Source organism: Kryptolebias marmoratus, linkage group LG8 (genome assembly GCF_001649575.2).
Source record: "Kryptolebias marmoratus isolate JLee-2015 linkage group LG8, ASM164957v2, whole genome shotgun sequence".
In the NCBI taxonomy this organism is placed as follows: domain Eukaryota; kingdom Metazoa; phylum Chordata; class Actinopteri; order Cyprinodontiformes; family Rivulidae; genus Kryptolebias; species Kryptolebias marmoratus.
This window is the reverse complement of record NC_051437.1, coordinates 28,879,985-28,894,586: the sequence shown is the minus strand read 5'-3', so window position 1 is coordinate 28,894,586 and position 14,602 is coordinate 28,879,985. Positions and strand designations below refer to the sequence as shown.

General features: G+C 48.7%; 3 protein-coding genes across 8 annotated transcripts in view; 2 read left to right on the top strand and 1 right to left on the bottom strand.

The window, feature by feature from the left end:
- stk38a (serine/threonine kinase 38a) overlaps window positions 1–5,028 on the top strand; it is an 11,801-nt gene extending 6,773 nt beyond the window's left edge. For 3 of the 4 annotated variants that reach the window (XM_037976856.1, XM_037976858.1, XM_037976857.1), the window contains exons 8-14: window positions 236–347; window positions 1,187–1,248; window positions 1,333–1,450; window positions 1,531–1,654; window positions 1,740–1,835; window positions 3,336–3,430; window positions 3,518–5,028. In XM_037976856.1, coding sequence (XP_037832784.1) covers window positions 236–347; window positions 1,187–1,248; window positions 1,333–1,450; window positions 1,531–1,654; window positions 1,740–1,835; window positions 3,336–3,430; window positions 3,518–3,654 — 744 coding nt within the window. In that variant the 3' untranslated portion in view covers window positions 3,655–5,028. The remainder of the gene's footprint in view (window positions 1–235; window positions 348–1,186; window positions 1,249–1,332; window positions 1,451–1,530; window positions 1,655–1,739; window positions 1,836–3,335; window positions 3,431–3,517) is intronic. The other variant, XM_037976860.1, reaches the window with a different exon arrangement.
- Window positions 5,029–6,502: 1,474 nt separating this feature from the next.
- On the bottom strand, window positions 6,503–9,208 carry pex10 (peroxisomal biogenesis factor 10). Of its 2 annotated transcripts, none has more exons than XM_017441438.3 (6): window positions 8,926–9,208; window positions 8,039–8,119; window positions 7,547–7,959; window positions 7,289–7,455; window positions 7,069–7,204; window positions 6,503–6,813 (listed from the first exon to the last, which is right to left on the bottom strand). In XM_017441438.3, exons 1-6 carry the CDS (start codon window positions 9,035–9,037, stop codon window positions 6,745–6,747), a joined length of 978 nt encoding a protein of 325 aa, XP_017296927.1. In that variant the 5' UTR covers window positions 9,038–9,208; the 3' UTR covers window positions 6,503–6,744. The 2 variants fall into 2 exon arrangements, with proteins under 2 accessions (XP_017296927.1, XP_037832789.1); XM_037976861.1 differs by lacking the exon at window positions 8,926–9,208 and adding an exon at window positions 8,561–8,614.
- A 2,320-nt stretch (window positions 9,209–11,528) lies between these two features.
- The window catches only part of plch2a (phospholipase C, eta 2a), a 103,469-nt gene continuing 100,395 nt past the window's right edge, over window positions 11,529–14,602 (top strand). The window contains exon 1 of one of the 2 annotated variants that reach the window (XM_037976912.1): window positions 11,529–11,655. The gene's annotated coding sequence lies outside the window, so the exon portion shown is untranslated. Of the gene's footprint in view, window positions 11,827–14,602 lie in introns of both variants that reach the window. The other variant, XM_037976911.1, reaches the window with a different exon arrangement.

The window sequence follows — 14,602 nt, the reverse complement described above, 5'->3', positions numbered from 1 at the left end:
GGAGAGCTGCAGACCAGGGACAATCCAGAAATGCTCATGAATGTCAGTTTAGAAGCTATCAAAGTTCTCAAATAAAGCAGCTTTTGAGAATGTCAGGGTTTGTTGGGAATTATCTTACAAAACTAGGAAGGATTTTTGGTTTAGATATTAAAAGTTATGGTTGTTTATTGATTTTAGTAAAAAAAATTGCACCTGAAGTCGGAGTAAGATTCCCTTCTTGCTGTTTTGTCTCCAGGGTCACGTGAAGCTCTCGGACTTCGGTCTGTGCACGGGGCTGAAGAAGGCCCATCGGACCGACTTCTACAAGAACCTGAACCACAGCCTGCCCAGTGACTTCAGTAAGCAAAGTCAGGCAACCGTTTTTATTTACTTCAGCCGCTGTTTGCATGCAGACTCCCCCGCTGTCCCCCTCTGTCCCCCGCTGTCCCCCGTCCTCTGTCGGGCTTTAACGGGAAAAAATAACACAAACTTCTTGCTTTTAATTTGCTTTTCTCTGTTTCTGAATCTGTTTGTTTCAACGCTTTGCTTAAAAAGTTGAACTTTTCCAGTAGATTAAAAACCGAACTACATGTCAGGAGTTCGCTTCGGTTTGAAACTGTTTTGTGTATTTATTGCAGCTTGAATTTTCTTTACAGATAAATGTAACTCGTAGCGTTCGAATGGCAACTATTTCTGCTGAAGACAACAAAACGGGAGCAACAAGCTAAAAGTGTTTTTAGACGTTTTTCAGTCATAAAATAGGCTAAATAAAAGGGAAATATGAGCTTATTAATAAAAAGGCAAGCAGTAGAAGAGTAGAGATGCATCAGAGGTAATAATTTTCAGAATAAGTCGAGTGAAACTAATTCTGACATCTTGATTAGAGCGTAAAAAATGAGAATGAAGTTTAAGTCTGCTGCAGCCAAACGGAGTAGATGTTTGTAAATCAGGATCATCAAGTGATTAATTCTCTGTATGCTTATAGGAGACCAATCAGCTTTTCTCACAACGATGTCTGCTGCCGGTTACAAACCTTAAAGCACAGAATTTAATGATTGAAGACATTTGGTCGAAGCATTCAGATATAAAACATCAACATAATCCAGAAGTGGCAAAAAAGTTGCTGCTACCAGTTTTACTTCCAGCTTTAAGAGAGAAACGAAATCCTGATCGGAGCCTGATGGAAGGTTTGTTTCTGTTCCTGCAGCTTTTCAGAACATGAACTCGAAGAGGAAAGCCGAGACGTGGAAGAGGAACCGGAGGCAGCTGGTAGGAACCAACAGAAACACCAAACCTGCGTGAATTTAACTCTGCTTCTTCAGCTTTCCCTCGGCCTCCCTGTCGTCCCGCCAGGCTTTCTCCACGGTGGGAACGCCGGACTACATCGCCCCGGAGGTCTTCATGCAGAACGGATACAACAAGCTGTGCGACTGGTGGAGCCTCGGGGTCATCATGTACGAGATGCTGATAGGTAACCGGATCGCCCGCCGTCCTCCCGCCCATCGGGCCGTAAACGGCAGAGGGTGTAAATGTTGTCCCCGCCGCCTGCAGGTTACCCTCCGTTCTGCTCGGAGACGCCTCAGGAGACTTACAGGAAGGTGATGAACTGGAGGGAGACGCTGACGTTTCCTCCCGAAGTGCCAATCTCAGAGAAGGCCAAAGACCTCATCCTGAGGCAGGAGCTCGCCGCGTTCGATCGGTAAATTTATCCTCCGCCGTAAACGGACGAGTCGGGTAACGAGCCAGCCTGTTGTCTGCAGGTTCTGCTGCGAGGAGGAGCATCGGATCGGTGCTGCGGGCGTGGAGGAGATCAAATCCAACCCTTTCTTTGAGGGCGTGGACTACGACCACATCAGGTGAGGACCGCCTGCCTCGACACGGACTAAATCTGGGTTTCTGTCATCATCCTGTCTGTTCATCATTTGAACACCAGCAGGAAGTGATTTAAAACGCTTTGAACACCAAACAAGAAGGCTTTGGTGGTAAAATGTTTCTGTCCAGATGAGGTTTGGCTCCACAGCAGGAAAAACATCCTGCTGGGAATTTAACCAAGAATTAACTTCCTGCTCCGACTCGGAGCCGACTCTCTTTAAGCTCCTCGTGCTCCACGCCTCCTTTGGTTCCTCCATGCTGGTTTTATTCACGCGGCCAATCAGAGGCCTCACTGACTGTTGGAGACTAAAGAGACGAGTTCCCAAAGCGTCTCATGTCGTCGGTGACGGTTCTCTTCTGAGAACGTTCGAAATGTTTTATGCCTCTTTTCCACGGGCTCTAATTCAGAAGTCCGGCTCTTCTCCGCTCTACTCGGCTCGGCTCGATACAGAATGCGTCGCGTTCACACCGGCCAGTTTGGTCGGCAGCAGAGGAACGCCTCCTCGTGTTGCGGGGGGCGGGGCCGTGGCGCGGGGGGTGTGTGCTACCGAAACTTACAGCAAGTTGTGTAAACAACAGAAGCGCTACGGACAACGTTGGCCCTGTGTTGTTGCTGTTTTTTAAACTTCTGGGGATTCTCCTGAGACTTCAGGAAGAGAGGCGCAGTGGAAGAAATGCTCTGGACGCTGCGATTGTTGCGCGGAGTAGGACAGCTGTTATCAGCCGGAGATTTCAGGCTTTACAGGCCTTCAGCTGGGGGACAGACGGCAGAAACGTTGCAGGGTAAGCTAACGCTGTTGTTTATATTACTGCCTTCACTCTTTATGCTCGCATCTGGCCACACCCACGACCAATGAGTGAACAGGAGCTAAGCTTGCGCCGCCCACAAAGCAGGGCCGGCCCAGCTGGCCCGACTCTGAAGCAGGAACCGGCCTCGAACAAATGCCGGTGGAAACACGCTCAAAGCGAGCCGAGTAGAGAGGAGCCAGGACCTTTAGAGCCGGTGGAAAAGGGGCATTACTCTGGAAACACTCGTCGTTGTTGCAGCACCCGAAACTTGTCTCAGTTTAGTTTCTGAGAGTCAGAAAGATGTTTCCGTGAGGGGCTGGCGACCCGTGAATCTGAATTAGAGAGAACGATACGAGCCGGATGTCGCTCCACGTCCCGTTTTTACGTCCCAGCGTTCCTGTGACCGTGGATCCGCCGCTGCGGGGGTCAGAAATTCAGACTTGTGTCAGCTGTGAGGAGTTTGGTGACATTTAGGAGACGTCAGCAGGCATGACTCGGAGTGAGAACGTTGTTTCTGTCTCCAGCGGGGAGTCGTCAGCTTCACAGACCTGCTTTAAATTTCCTGCTTGTTACCACAGAAGAAGATGAGCAACGATCTGAAACGTTACGGATGTTTCTGACTGTGGAGCAGAAATCAAAGTGTTGCTTTTATTGTGTTACTGAATAAAAAGTGTGTTTTTTGTTGTTTTGTGCAGAGAGAGGCCGGCTGCCATCCCCATCAACATCAAAAGCATCGACGACACGTCCAACTTCGACGAGTTCCCCGACTCGGACATCCTCACACCCACAAGTACGCCTCCCGCTTCCGGCCATCGCCCAGCAGGTTTCCCCCGTCCCCCGCGTGTCCGCTGACGCCGCTGTCTCTCTGTCTCTGCAGCCACCCAGGTGTCCAATCAGACGGAGGCGGACCTGAAGAACAAGGACTGGGTCTTCATCAACTACACCTACAAACGCTTCGAGGGCCTGACGGCGCGTGGCGCCATCCCGTCCTACATGAAGTCGGGGAAGAGATGAGCGCCGCCCGGCTGCTTTCAACCCTTCTTTTCAGGAAATGAGCCGTCCGACCTGCTGCTGTTCGAGGAGACTTCAGTTATCTGAGCGGCTCGTCTTCATCTATAGGAACCTGCTGCTTTCACCTGGTTTAAAGCCTCTGAAGGTACCTGTCCACTTCCTGCTCCGGGACCGACGGGATCCTTCAGATAACTCGCACCACTCTACATTCCCTCTGTTGGATCCACTAAGGGCTCCTCCTCCTCCTCCTCCTCCTCCTCCTCTTCCTCCTGTCCTGGAGTCAAACTTTGCATTAAGCCGTCACTTCGAGGTGAACAGGTGCTCTTCAGGGATTCGGTTTCCTCCTCTTAATGTGACCCAACCAAAGACGTCTTCTCCGCTCGATCTTCCTCTTTTTCTAACTTCCACTTTCTACTCGAGATTTGCACGGTTTGATCTCCGACGCGCCTGAAAATAGGAGAATTATGCATTTTTTTTGTGGAACGGACGCGATTCTTGTTACGTTTTCGGAGCGAAGCGTGAATTTCCAGCACCTTGGGTTCGGGTTTGGGGCTGCAGCTTGTTTTTGTTTTAATTAATGATTAGTTCAGCTTTTATTTAAATTTTTTAAACCAAGCAGGAAACTTTCAGGACTGTTCCTTTAAAGTCTGAGTGAAGTCTAACCCAGATAATAAATCCCTTCATTTGGACTTTAAATCGATCTAAATAATTAGTTTCAGTTTGATGTTTAGAGACGATTAAAGATTTAATTTTCAGTTTAAACGTTTCGACACGAAGCTGATAAATAAGGAACCCAAGTTTATAAAAATGAGTTTTTAATCCAAAGTAGGAAAAAGGAGCTCGAGCCTGTGGTTCGGTTCTGTTACAGGTTCCTGTTACTGAAGCACGGGTCCGGTTCTTTCTGAGATGTTTAAACGTTGAGCTGCAGCAGCTGAGATCCACGGCGCTGAACACGATCCGAGATGCTGTCGCCTGACATGAATGTAAACGAACTCTTTTTATTCTTCTTCTTCTTTTAGTTTGAAAGTGTTGTAAATGAAGCCTGGACCAGAAACCTTTTTATTTTTCCTCTTTTCGACACGTTCGGTATGATGTAAATAACTCTGGAAGCCCGTTTCTGCCCGACGCCACCAGCAGGTTCAACGATCTTAACGAGTCCTTCCTCCCGCCCGGCAGAGGCGGCGCGTCCTTCCAGGTTTTATTAAAGCATGCAGTGGAGCTTTTTATTTATGTATCCGTTTATTTTTGCATTTTAAAGTGCTTTGGAACCAAACGGAGCTGTCTGGTGGGGTTTGGGTTATTTAAACCACTGCTCGCTCGCTAACGTGTGGCTGTTTCGTTTTAACGCTGGTTGACAATGAATTACTCTGCACTTAACGTGTCCTCGTGTCTTCTTTGGGGTCAACCTGATGGGATGCATTCTTTATGATCAGTCAGTGTCTCACCTGCAGCAGATAGCGGTCAGAGGGATCTCAGCTAACCGCTAATCGGAGCAGGAAGCAGTTTTCTGTCGGGTTGTCACTTCCTTCTCTTCAAACTGGCTCCGCCCCTTCAGGGGGGAAACGGTGTAAACCAGAGGCTCTTCTAATCGATTCAAATCTTTTGAGGCTTCAGGTCAGGAACAGCACCACCTGGTGGCCAAAGGAAGCTCTGACAGATCTAATGTTTCTGTTCATTTAAACCAACGATTACATCATCGTTACTTTTTAAAATGAAATTTAAGCTTGTTAGAAGACAAATACTGCAACTATTTCTTTAATTCAAAGGAGTCGGACATTTTAATTTATTTTATTTAAAATCCTAAGAAGCAGAGAATCGCCCACATCGGATTAAAGAATAAATATGGATGACAGAGTTGAGTTTTACAGCAGCTTCAGGTTTACAGGATTGCAGCGCTGACCCTCATCCAGACCCCTGGGGTCCTGGTCCTGGAGGACCACCGTCCTGCAGGTTTCAGGGGTCTCTCTGCTCTGACTCACCTGATCTGATGACTGAGTGATTAACCCAACCTGAGGAGCAGAAAAACATCTAAAACCTGCAGGACGGAGGTCCACCTGGACCTGGACCTGGACCCCCCTGATCTCTGAACTAACGTTTCGAACCAAAGACACGTGAAGCTCTGTGTCATTTGTTCATCACTTCTCACAGGACCTCCGGTTTCCACACAGTAACTGTTTGTTTGAGGCTCAACTTTTGCTCCGCGTTTCTGTCCGACTGTTGGAGACGAGTTAACGGCTCAAAATTACCCGACTGAACGAAAACCATTGAGAAAGAGAGGAAAAAAAATGACAGATTTATGTCGTTTCTTTGGTGCCTTCCTCCAGCAAAAAGCAGAAATCAGGAGGAGGATCCGTGATTTTCCCTCCGCAGCTCCGAGGATCAACAGCTTCCGTGAATCCTCCGAGGAGGAAGGAAACCTGCTGCCGGCAGAGCAGATCTGGGATCAGATGAGCCGCCGCTCCTCGGAGGCGGCAGGTAGTCCGGGCCACCAGGAGACCCGGGAACGCCGTTAACTCATTTGTTCGCTGCCGACGCCTCGTTAAGGAGCATCTGCTCGGGGTCCGCAGGGCGTCCAGACGAAGCTGGAGGTTCAGAAAGAAAGAAAATGTGAGCAGATAAACGCTGCTGCTGCATCGACTCGTCTCGACTGAAAGATTCTTTTATAAATCAGCAGGAAATTAAATAAAAGTTGGCGTTTATGGTTGAACCTGAAGCTTCGTGAAGGTTCAAAGGGGAGGAGGAGTCAGTCTTCTGTTCCTGTTAGCGTAGCAACGTGCTAACCTAAGGAGGCCATGTTGTTACCTGCACAGGTACAGGTCTCACATGTGGGACAAACTGGACAGAAATAAACTTTAATGTTCACATTTATTTATTTCACCAACCGAAGCAGAAATCAAACATTTAGTTTGTGAAATGTTGGAATTAATTTTGACTCCTGAAGCGCCTTCCATGAGTGACCCGTCTGCAGGACTTTAATAATAAAGTGTTAACGAGTCGCAGGTCCGACTGATACAATCCTGAAACTTCTGAATCTCTTTGAGACGATAAATCCCTGAAGGAGGCTGGCGGGTCCAGCTGTCCGGCTTGGTTCTTTCAGCTGTAGTTCCTTAAAAACACGAGTCTGTGAGGCGGAAACTTCTCCCGGCACAGCGGGCACTCGGCCTGCAGAGGTCCGACACAAAGAGCAGAGAAACACCTGAGTCCAGCTCATCCACAGAACCTGGATTCATGCTGAGCTTACAGCTCGGATGAAGCTGAAAATGTGATTAATGAGGTGTTAAGAAAGACCAGAAAGGCCTCTCTGCAGATTTAATAACTTTAATCACGATGGAGGATGTTTTTAGAAAAGTTAGAATCCTTAAACTGAACACCGTGTGGTGGAACAGGAAGTCCGGATCTGAGGTTCTGGACTCTGACCTTGGTGTTGCACCACTCGGTGATGCACTCCCAGCAGAACAGGTGTCCACAGGGGGTGCAGGTGGAGTTCCTCCTCGCCTCCAGGCACAGGATGCAGCGAGCAGCTCGGGGGTTGGAGCTCCCCGAGCGCGGAGGACTGAAATCACACACATCGGTTGGAAACACAGACCCGGTTCTGACTCGGTTCTGACCTGAAGCTGGACGGGTTCCGGTCGAGTACCTGAGGTTCCGGTAGAGCTTCCACTCGTGCCGGGCTCTCCGTCTCTGTCTGAAGCTGTGGAGCTGCAGCGTGACGGCGATGAGCAGCTGGAGGAGGGACACGGCGCCCAGCAGCCTGTAGCTGTGCCGGATGGACGAGTCGTCGCCGCTTGGCCCGATGACTCGCAGCTGACGGGTCACAGAAACGATCGGAGACGGATTTAAGAACCTCAGAGCGTGTTTTATGAGTTTACTTGTGTTTATTTCCTGTTGGACTCACGTATTCGATGCCGGCCGCCCTCTTGGACAGGTGGTAAAACGAGCTGCTGATGTAAAATGTCGCCACGTGGAGTCGGTGCAGGAGCGCCACGCCCTGCTGGAGCACGAACACCGCCGGCTGACACGCCCTCCTCTGAGGCTCCGTCAGCAGAGCCACCGCGCTCTGGACCCGCCTCCTGAGCCAACGCTCCAGGCTCCACCCCCCCGCCGCCGCCTGGCGCCTGCTGACGCCGCCGCGGCTCTCCGGGTCGCCCTCCAGCTCGTTCTCCAGACACATCAGGACCTTCTCCAGGAGGTAGGGCAGGAAGGTGTGGAGGAGGACGAAGACGACCCGTCTGAGCCGAGACGGGATCCGGCGTCCGGTCGGGTCCACCTGGACGATGCTGACGTACTCCTCCCCCAGGGTCTGAAGACCTGCGGAGAACCAGAACCAGAAACTGAAGACCTCTGCGGCGTTCCCATGAAGCTTCACCTCCGAGTGTCTGAGCGTCACCTGAGAGGGTCGTCAGGGAGAAGTAGGTGAGGTCAGACAGCAGCTCGATCTCCCTCCTCCAGTCCAGCCAGCGTTTGGAGCCTGAAGGAGGAGAAAAACGTCCAGATCTGAACTCGACAGATTCCATCAGGATGTTATTAAACCGAAATGAGACGTGAGCCGAGAACTGGTTCCAGCCTCAGAGGTTCTGGATCAGGAGGTTCTGCTGCTCCGGAGCTACAGGTGTGTGTTAGCACAACGCCAGGGCGGGAAGACATCAGCAATGACCTCAGACCATCAATCTGGGACGGGTCAAAGGTCATCTGGAGTCCATTGTTCTACACAGAGAGGAGACATTTAAGACAGCTGCTGATCTTCACCCAGAAGGTCAGACCGTGCAATGAGCTCCATCTCAGGCTCTACAGGCCTCAGTCAACAGGTCAAAGGTTAAAGCCTCTTCTCTCTAAAAACAACATGGCAGCTCGACTTGAAGGAACCAGAAGACTTCTGAACCAGAACCAGAACCAGAGGACAGATGTTTACCCAGAATGCACTGCAGCTGTCAGCACGGTGGTGGAGGGATGATGGTTTGGGCTGATTCTGGAGTCAGATGTGAGGCCATCTGTCCGACAAACAGAGCAGCTAATCTACAACAAAACAAGCCAGAACCAGAACCTCAGAGAGCTGAAGCAACGCTGGAAAGAAGAGTGGGCCACAACCAGGAACCCACTGAGAGTTCTGCTGCTGGAGGAGGTTCTGATGGGTCAGGAGCTGGACCCAGTTTCTGGGTCAGGAGCTGGAAGCAGGTTCTGCTGCTGGAGGAGGTTCTGATGTTTTTGTAAAACAGGAAACTGAAGCAAACTCTGATAAATTCAACATTTATTGAAGCATGAAAGCTGAGTTCTGACCTGCTGCTGTCTGAAACGCCTCGTTGGTTCTGTTCCTCAGGAAGGTTCGGTAATATTCGTCCTTCTGGCTGGACCGGACCAGCTGGGCCTGGTTCGCAGGACCGAGCGGCATTTTTCACCTCAAACAGAACCGCTGACAGCTTCCGGAGACATTGAACCCGCCGTGGAGGAGACTTTTTTTATTTTTTAAAGAAGACACGACTCCAACAGAAGAAACAAAAAGAACCGATAAAGTTTGTAAATCGGCACTTCCGGGTTCCTTCTTCTTCTTCTGCGTTTGAAAAGAGCGCCGCCGCCATCTGCTGGACAAACGGCGGAACTACAACAACAAACAGACCCTGCAGTTTCATTAATCCTCCTGGGAGCTTAATACGACCTCTGACTGTTTGTTTATTTAATAGCTGTTATTAAATGTCAGGATTTAACCTGTTTTTTCACAGATTAAAAGCACATTTAGTTCACTTCACTTCATCTCAATCCTTGTTTATTTCAGGATCTGCTTGGACACGTTTTTATTTCTTTCTTTATGTTTTATTTTCAGTGAGTTTCTGTTTGCCTCCTTTCTGTTGATACTCTGGGACTTCCCCAGTGAAACACAAGTGAAGGATTATTCTATTCTAGTCCATTCTTTTATTCTTTTCTTTATTGTCTGCCAAAGACTCGTGTTTCCTTTTGATTTGAGCCGAGTATAAAAACCAAACACAGCCGGTTCTGTTCCTGTTTTATTTTATTTTAGGTTAGTTCTTTTAATGTCTCTTATATTTTATTGCTTATTTTTGTTGTGTTTTAACATCTAGTTTGACTAAACTGTAAAAAACTTTGGTCAAGCAGTTGTAGTTTTTTTACCATCTGAATAATTAGATTTTAAAATCCTGTGTTTCCACTTTATAAAACGTGCAGAAAGATAACAAAAGATTGTCTGACTTTAAATTAAGTATTTTATTTTTTAAAGCAGACTTTATCTGCTGCAGCAAAAAAAATTACAGACTCTGATTTGTTTCTGAAGTCCATCCAAAAGGATTATTTTTATCCTTTTTGTGTTTTTTTGTTGTTCTCCTTTAAGGCGTAAAGACTGAGATGTTCAGAGACTTTCTTTCCGTCTCGTTAGATTCATCCAGGAAGTGTCCTGCAGCCGTTCCTCCGATAAACAACCTTCTGCTGCTCAGGTCTCAACCTTTCTCCTTTTCTCTCAGCCCGAAGCAGAAACATTTCTTATTCCTTCAGTGGGCTCAGACTGAGAGCTCCAGCCTCGTCACGTTAAAAGAAAATCAATCCTGACTTCAAACAGGAGCTGCAGTCTGAGCGCAGATCTGCAAGGAAACAGAGAGAAGCTGGAGATTCTCACAGATCTGCCCCCACTTTCAGGGAGTTTCAGGGAGGAAGTCCCATCTGGGATCTCTGATCCGAGGATTCACAGCTGAGAGGTTTCTGCTTCAGAGAGAAGATCTGATGTTGATTAAAAGAGCATAAAAAAAATATTTAAAATCGTCAGGAATCCGTCTGGAAACCGTTTAATTTGGTCGTAACGTTTCTGTGACATTTGGATATATTTGGATTTTTGAAGCGGGGCTGTGTGGAGCAGTTATGAGTAGTCAGTATCTAACCTGAGGTCGACTGAAATGAGACTTTAAAAACCAGCTGATGGCCGATGTTTTTTATTTTATTTCACAAACTATAACAATAAAAGTTTAACTTAAATAAACAAACTCCTAACCACCCTTAGAGGAAATTGTGCTCTTACAAATAATATAAAATATAGTGTAGAAAGCAGTCAGAGCGATCTCAGTTTGGAGAATCAGGGAGAAACTCTCAGAGGAACAGCTGAATGAAGCTTTACATTAGTTCATTAAACTTAAAACTTTATCAGCTGTTTGAAGGAATCCTGAACCCATTGTTACTTTAGCATTAAACAGTTATTTATTTAAAAAATAAAAGCAGTAAATGGTTTATTTAGATGATTTTATGTTAGCATTGTTGGCTGCATGTCCTCCTCACATTGGGTTCAGATCAAGTTCAAATCAAGTTCAGATCGAGTTCAGATCAGGTTCAGATTGGGTTCAGATCAGGTTCAGATTGAGTTCAGATCAGATTCAGATCGAGTTCAGATCAGATTCAGATCGAGTTCAGATCAGGTTCAGATCGAGTTCAGATTGGGTTCAGATCAGGTTCAGATCGAGTTCAGATTGGGTTCAGATCAGGTTCAGACCAGGTTCAGATCAGGTTCAGATTGGGTTCAGATCAGGTTCAGGTGTGTTCTGTAGCCTCAGTTGTAACTGCTGCAGCTGGATGGTCTGTAACAGGAAGTGAAGGAGTTCACAGGGAGGTGAAAAAGGTAGATCCGGCCCGGAGGAGCTGGAAGTGGGTCATTCATTCATGCGGTTCTTCCCAGCGGAGGCCCGGCGGCTGTGATCTGCCGGGAAAGTTGCAGAACCGGTTCCTTTGTCTCTTCAGAGCTGCTCCCTGAGCCAGCGGGGTGGATTCTTCCCTCCATCCCACCACAGACCCGCTGCGATCCTGTTACTGCCGCCGCTCCCGGCCCTCCCGGCCCTCGCACCAGGAAGCTGAACTTTGTTCTCCAGGTGAGGGGAGGAGCTCCGGAGCTCCTCCTTTATTGGACGAGCTCCTCCTTCTCTGCTGGCGGCTGCAGAGGGAAGGTGGAAGGAGTCGGAGCGCTCGGGGGCAGCCTGGGATCTCACAGGTGAAGACACCGACTCGGCTCCTGGTGTTCAGGTACGTGGGACGTCCCTGCGGCTGACGCTTCGGGGCTTCTGGGTCTGGAAGGTTTGAAGGAGCTTGAAGCGGCAGCTGGAAGTGTTTCTGACGAGGACACGCACGGAGCTGACTCATCCGCTGCAGGTTTTACTCTGAAGCTGTGAGCGGAGGTCAGCTGCACGGAAACAGGTGAAGATCGAGACTCTGTCCTCCAGATTTCTGTCTCAGCTCTTCAACAAATGAAGCAAAGCCTTAAAATGTTACCCTGAACTCAAGATTTATATGAAAATCAAGATTAAACTGGTGGTTTTTGCATATCGCCCGCCTTGTTTTCATCATAAATCTGTTAGCACTCTCAGCTACTACCACCCTGAATGTTTGTAAAACTGAGTTAGCTGTGGCGGCCATCTTGAATCAGGTCACATCTGGGACACATCCGGGTCATATCTGAGTCACATTTTAGTTTTTATTAATGATTGCCTTGTAATTGTCTGTCTGTTAGCAAAATATCTTGTAAACAACCATACAGATTTTAATGAAACTTTCAGGAAATGACCACTGGTGGAACATCTACAGCTCATTAAGTTTTGGAGCCAAGCTGATTTAAGATGGCTGCCGCAGCTAATCGATGTTATAAAACACAAAAATGCCTACAGCTCGGTCAGTTTTAAAGACTTTGAGCTAAAATTTGTTGTGGTCATAGCTGAGAGTCTCGCAGTGTCTCTGTTTGAAACTTCAGCGTGCTGGACAGCAGACAGTATGTTTACCTTTAAGGAAAATCTTTAACTTTCAAATATTTTCCTTTTTTTCTGCCTCGACTAACTCCTACGAACGTGACACTGATCGGTTTGAAGGGAAGCTGACGATCCTGCCTCCGTGCGGTTGATGCAGACACATAAATTAACACGCCTAACCCTGCATTTTGAGTAATAATGTTCCATTAGGCCCCTGATTTCCTCACCTGGGGACAGGAAAGTCATACATCACCCCGCGCTGACAGAACGGTAAACCCCTTCCAGCCCCGGGCTGAATCTAAGTATCTGTTTAAGTGATTTTAGGACAAGAGCGTACCTGTTTCTGTTCAAGTCAGAGGACAGGAATCGGATCAGGTGACTTTTATGAGGCAGTGAGAGGAAACAAACAGGGACGCCTGAGGAGAAGGAGACACCAGAGGACAGGAGCGCCGTGGCTTCTTTGTACACCCGGCCTGGTCAGTTTTCTGCTCTGGTTATCAGTTTAAATCGAAGGGAAACATTCCCAGAAAAGAAACGTTTGTTCCTGAAGAGCAGCTAAAGTCCCTCCAGATCCGTTCAGCTTCGCTCACCGTGTGAATGTCGGAGAGACAGATTGTAAAACTCTTAACTCTTATAAAAATACTCAAACACCAGATCTGTGAAGTGAGAAACTCTCTGACTTTATCATCTGACAGACGAAGACCCGACAAAAACTCTGAAATCTGTGCACGGCTCATAAAAACAGTTTTTGGACCAGAAGCAGTGAAGACTTCTGACATCAGCCTGAAAACTGAACTCAGACCAGTCCTCCATGTTTTAAGCCCCGCCCCCTCGGCGTAAACAAACAGGACCTTCCTGTCGGCGAAACAAAAAGAAAATAAAAATTCACCTCGGATGTTTTCTCTGTTTCCTCAAATATTCTTTTCTCTAACATGTTAGGCTATAATTAGAGGCTTAAAAGCTCGTCTGACGCCATGATTGTTTGAGGGGAAGTAGGCGGGGCTTAAAGCTATGTGTTGCTGCCGTTCAAACTCTGGTTCCAAAAAAACAACATGGCAGCTCCTGGCTTCAGTTCCTAATAACAAGAGGAGGTGGGGACACTTTGTCTATCAATACGTCCATAACTCCTACACGCTGCAGCACCCTGCACACCCCTAGTTCCCTCAGCCTCGCCCCTGCTGCTTATCGGATGTTTTGGCGAGCAGCAACCTCCGAGCTCCTTTCAGGTCGGTTATGATTTCCTTCCTCGGTCTGAAGCAGACGGACGCAGCGCGAACAGGAAGTGACGTGAAAGAAGAAGAAGAACCTGCAGCTCTGAACAGGTCAGAGGACCTGTCTCTTCTTCTGCTGCTGCCCTCAGAGGAGAGGAACCGTCGTGTCTGAACCTGCAGCCGTTCCTCCACTCCTCAGACTCGTTAATCGTTCCTCCGCTTGTTTTGTGTTTGGAGATTAGTTGTTGAATGTCAGAGCTGCTGGGCGGCGCCGCCGCTGGCAGCCAGAGAAGAACCCCCAGAACTAATCCTGGACTCAAACAAAGGAACCCTCCCACAACACAGGTCCCCTCAGGTCCTTTCAGGTCTCTGCAGGTCCCATCAGATTCCTTTCAGGTCCCTCCAGGTTCCCTCAGGTCCCTTCAGGCCCCCTCAGGTCCCCTCAGGTCCCCTCCAGGTCCCTTCAGGTCCCATCAGGTCCCCTGAGGTCCCTTTGGGTCTCTGCAGGTCCCCTCAGGTCCCTTCAGGTCCCTTTAGATCCCATCAGATTCCTTTCAGGTCCCTCCAGGTTCCCTCAGGTCCCTTCAGGCCCCCTCAGGTCTCCTCAGGTCCCCTCAGGTCCCTTCAGGTCTCCTCAGATCCCATCAGGTTCCCTCAGGTCTCCTCAGATCCCATCAGGTCCCCTCAGATCCCCTCAGGTCTCCTCAGATCCCATCAGGTCTCCTCAGATCCCATCAGGCCCCCTCAGGTCCCTTCAGGTCCCTTCAGGTCCCCTCAGGTCTCCTCAGGTCCCCTCAGGTTCCCTCAGGTCTCCTCAGATCCCATCAGGTCCCCTCAGATCCCATCAGGTCCCCTCAGGTCTCCTCAGGTCCCCTCAGGTCCCTCCAGGTTCCCTCAGGTCCCTTCAGGTCCCCTCAGGTCTCCTCAGGTCCCCTCAGGTCTCCTCAGATCCCATCAGGTCTCCTCAGATCCCATTAGGCCCCCTCAGGTCCCTTCAGGTCCCTTCAGGTCCCCTCAGGT

What these genes read in the sequence shown, in the direction of transcription:
- pex10 (XM_017441438.3), bottom strand. Translation starts at nt 9,037, where the DNA reads ATGCCGCTCGGTCCTGCGAACCAGGCCCAGCTGGTCCGGTCCAGCCAG. An exon ending in GGCGTTTCAGACAGCAGCAG is followed by an intron (nt 8,120 to 8,925) that starts GTCAGAACTCAG and finishes CTCCTCCTTCAG; the next exon opens with GCTCCAAACGCTGGCTGGAC. An exon ending in CTCCCTGACGACCCTCTCAG is followed by an intron (nt 7,960 to 8,038) that starts GTGACGCTCAGA and finishes GGTTCTCCGCAG; the next exon opens with GTCTTCAGACCCTGGGGGAG.